The following is a 4,358-nucleotide window of genomic DNA, read 5'->3' as shown; positions in this document are numbered from 1 at the left end:
ATTGTGGAGATCTGAAAGTTAGCTTAAGTAATCCAGCGAGGGTTGATCTCTTAAAGCAACAGCACACAAATGTAAAGGCGTTTTTACGCCGAGGAAGCGCAAAGTTCCTCCTCTTTATGTGAACATGAAGAAGGAGATCAAAATGTGTTAAAGGAATTAACTTCTAATTACCAAATATCAGCATCTTGATTGATCTGGGTTTTGAATTAGTTTCTGCATCAGCCAGAATTCATGAGCCAGACAGCTTTAATCTGTAAAGACAGTAAACAAATTTCAGCCTTATATATAATATAATAATAAAATAAATTGGATATAGTCAAATCCAATAATTTAATCAAAGTAAATTCTTTTCATCATGTCAAAAAAATCTGTTATGGTGACGGCACTGAACAACACATAAAGCCAACCCAAGTGTCCTGGGATGGAGTTAAATTCCTGTATTACCTGAATTATTGTGTTCCCTGGTTGTGTTACTGTGGATAAAACTACACTGCACAAGTTACTTCATCTCTTGCTGTAACATTAAACTGACATACACATTAATGACTAGCCCAATAATATCATGTGCCCTATATGATTCTGTAATAATGAAATACTTTTGCTTTAGGTAGACCTACATGCCTTTTTTAATCATCGTTTTATTAAAGATCATCTTATTTTGTGTATTTTTTCTTCTTTATCATGTCCTGTTATTTATTCATTTATATTTGGGTTATTTCAGTTATAGTTATATAGTTCATTATATGTTATTACATTATATTACATTATACATCATTGTAAGATGTGGTCTAAGGCAGGACAGAGAGGTCAGGATTTGTAGAAGGTTCTTAGTCCCTCAGATCGATCATGTCATCCTTCTGCTGACCTGTCAGTAAAATCATCCAAACACAGAGTTAGTGTGAACACGCTGTTAGCTTTAATATTTCCTGCTTCAGACTAACCTATGAAGAACTGTAATGGGAAGCCTCCACACTGCAATATTTAGTAGAAGACTGGTCCAAATGTCAGTTTATCACAGCAAAATCCACCACCAGTGCCAGACAAACTGATGGGATCTCGTGGGGCTTTAAACACAACCATCTCCAGGATTTACAGAGAATGATGCTGTCAGCTAAGAACAGGAAACTATTCACGCTCACTGAAACTGGACGGCTGAATGTTGCCTGGTGTGATGAGTCGTTATTTCTGGGGCGACACTCATATGGTAGGAAGGTGATGCAAACAACATGAAGGCATGGATCCATCCTGCCTTGTATCAACAGCTCAGGCTGCAGGTGGTGGTGATGGTGTGGGGAATATTTTCTTGGCACATTTCTTTATGAACTGAGCATCATTTAAACGTCACAGCCTACCTGAGTGTTGTTGCTGCCCGTCTCCATCCCAGTATGGCCACATACTATGTTTTCATGCTCAGACTGTTATCTTTTAGTATAGTTTAAATACTTTTGTCATCTCTTTATAAAACTTTTATTCACAACTATGTTATATCCTTGAAAAAAGCACACATTTATGACTGCACAGGGGTGCTCAACACTTTCTGCACTATTTTCCCGGTGTAGTCATACACTCTTACACCTAATCCTTGAAGTTATTGTGAAGCAAAGACAAAAGGTTTGCTTCCTGGTTTGATGTGTGTTTAATGTTTAATTAAAGACTCTTTTGAGGTAGTTATTTAAAATTCCTCTAATTAAAAACAGTTAAAATTAACTTGAAATTAAGCTATCATCAAACCGTAAGGAAAAGTGCTCTTCTTTTCTCTCCTAAACGTCTGTGGATCATGTTGAAGAGATATCAGCAGAAATGTTGAAGTATTGCTGAGCAGTGCTTTTGTCTAATAGCACTTTGTACTACAAGATGAAGTCTGACACGAATCAGAAAAGACTTAAAAATATGCTTTAGTATGTTGAGAGAAATGAAGCTTTATTGTACAAAATGTGCTATTTTCTAAGATTGAACTGATGAATTATCATTTGCCAGTTTTTACTAATCCACTACTTATAACATGAAAAAGTATAAAACAAAGACATTTTACCTTCAAATAAGTGAGTATCTTGTTTATGGAGCGCCTTTACTTTTTGTTGCATAAGATAATGATTTTATGAATTTTATCGTTTTAACATAAAATCTCACAGATTTCAGCGCTACCACCGTATACACTGAGCCCAACCAGGAGCGGGCACCTAGCCATGACTCTGTGGAGAAGAGTCATGGTTCGAGTGCTTTCAGAGACGCTGTAGAAGAACAGAAAAATGTAATTAGCTGAACCCTTTTTAAAATTACTCAGGAACACTCCAATTCTCGAGGACTGTGGACCTTTAATGAAAGTGCTGCTGCCTGAATGTCTGAATGTATAGCCGCCACTGAAACACTCCAGCGCCCATGAACTGTTATTGTTTCCAAAAGCACTCTCTTTTCCTGATCTGCTTACCCTGCTGTCAGCTAATGCTATAAAGACATCATCCCCGCTCCACTCCACCTCCCAGTAACAAGGTCCTGTGAAACGCTCTCTGCTCAACACCTGAGGCCAGTCAGTGAATCTGTCAGTGTGATCATAGCGCCTGATTGTCTGAGTATGACTATATTTTGCTTTTAAGCCAGGCCCAAGCACAACACGCTGGTGTGCTGTGTTTGGGTTAAATGTGATTTCACATTTATATTTTAGGAATTCAGCTCTGGTCTTGGGCTCTGCCTCTGCCTGATAAACATGTATAACATTCCCTTGAATTTCTTCAACAGCAGTTATGGTCCATTCAACACTGGACTGCAGTTTCTCTCTGGTCTCTGACACAGCTGCTGCCACATCCTCGGTGTAGCTCTCAGGATGAATATTGATGCTGGCTGACTCTGGAGCTTCACTGAGACGTGACAGCAAGGTGTAGTTGTGTAGAAACTGGGTGGGGTCCTCTGTGTGAGAGAGCTGCTCCAGCTCAGTTTTTCTCCTCCTCAGCTCAGAGATCTCCTGCTGCAGGACCTTCACACTTTTCTCTTTCTCTTTAATTTTCCTCTCGATGTTCTGCTGTCTCTCTTTGAGCTCTGTCTGCTTCTCGCTCATCTCTGCTGCAGTGGAAACTGTGTCGTGGCCTTTATGTTCATCCATGGAGCACAGATAACAGATACACTGCTGATCAGTGCGGCAGAAGATCTTCATCACCTCATTGTGGCGAGGGCACATGATCTCCTGGAGCTTCTGGGAGGGGTCCACCAGCTTGTGTTTCTTAAAGGCAGAGGATTCATAGTGAGGCTGGAGGTGCTGCTCACAGTAAGAGACCAGACACTGCAGACAGGACTTGACAGCTTTCAGCTTTGTCTCAGTGCAGACATCACAGCTCACATCTTCATGTTCAGCATGACAGAGATCAGCTTTAGCAGCTTGGAGTCCAGTCTTCTTTGTTTCCTCCACTAAATCTGCTATCACGGTGTTTCTCACCAGAGCAGGCCTCGGTGTGAAGGTCTGTCTGCACTGAGGACAGCTGTGGGTTTCCTTCTGATCCTCTTCATCCCAGTAGCTTTTAACACAGTTCATACAGTAGCTGTGTCCACAGGGAATAGTCACCGGCTCCTTCAGGAGATCCAAACAGATCGAGCAGCAGAGTTTGTCTCGGTTCACCTGGTTTTCTCGCTGCGCCATTTCCGGGACGCTAAATGTAACTTAGCTCGTTGTCGCCTCAATAATCCAACTCGTTTCAAACACTCAACGTCGGTTGGAAGAACACAGGAAAGCTTTATTCCTTTGATGGATAATAAGCAGGTCAAACTCACAAATGTTGTTGCTGGATGATATAAAACTGCAGAAGTTTGACTGTCTGGAAATCTGAAAGTTAGCTTAAGTAATCCAGCGAGGGTTGGTCTCTTAAAGCAACAGCACACAATTAACACAGAGGTACAAAGGAAGCGCAAAGTTCCTCCTCTTTATGTGAGCATGAAGAAGTACAGAAGAAAAGAAAAACAGAAGTATATCACGTTATAACGTGAAAAGTTTATTGTTCTAACAAGATACTTTTCACGTTTGAACAACATAATATCACGTTATTACAATATACATAATTATCACGTTCATACAATATAAATATTATATTGTACGAACGTGATAATTATGTTGTTTGAACAATGAAGTTTTCACTTTGTAACATATTGTATTGTTCGAGCATGATATATTGCCATAAAACACAGTGAAGTGGGTGACAGTGCAGATCAGAGTGCGAGAAAAAGGCTCGTTTATTGGAATGAATTAAGTTCTATTTTATGCTTGGATTGAGGCATGGGGAGATTTTGCTGTTATTGAGCAGTTTGGACAGTATTGTGATGAGCATGCGGACACTTAGAAGAAACCTAAAACGCATGGGACTGTACAGGAGAAA

The 4,358-nt window shown here is 40.0% G+C and overlaps 1 protein-coding gene across 1 annotated transcript; it reads right to left on the bottom strand.

Moving 5' to 3' along the window:
* Positions 1–228: 228 nt before the first annotated feature.
* Positions 229–3,899, bottom strand: LOC146389293 (tripartite motif-containing protein 16-like). Its single transcript, XM_084927071.1, has one exon. The coding sequence runs from the start codon at positions 3,626–3,628 to the stop codon at positions 2,114–2,116; it is 1,515 nt and encodes a 504-aa protein (XP_084783197.1). The 5' UTR covers positions 3,629–3,899; the 3' UTR covers positions 229–2,113.
* Positions 3,900–4,358: the final 459 nt, after the last annotated feature.

Source organism: Perissodus microlepis, chromosome 4 (genome assembly GCF_051167445.1).
Source record: "Perissodus microlepis isolate ML-2025 ecotype Zambia chromosome 4, ASM5116744v1, whole genome shotgun sequence".
In the NCBI taxonomy this organism is placed as follows: Eukaryota; Metazoa; Chordata; class Actinopteri; order Cichliformes; family Cichlidae; genus Perissodus; species Perissodus microlepis.
This window is presented reverse-complemented; position numbering and strand designations above follow the sequence as displayed.

What these genes read in the sequence shown, in the direction of transcription:
- LOC146389293 (XM_084927071.1), bottom strand. Translation starts at nt 3,628, where the DNA reads ATGGCGCAGCGAGAAAACCAGGTGAACCGAGACAAACTCTGCTGCTCG.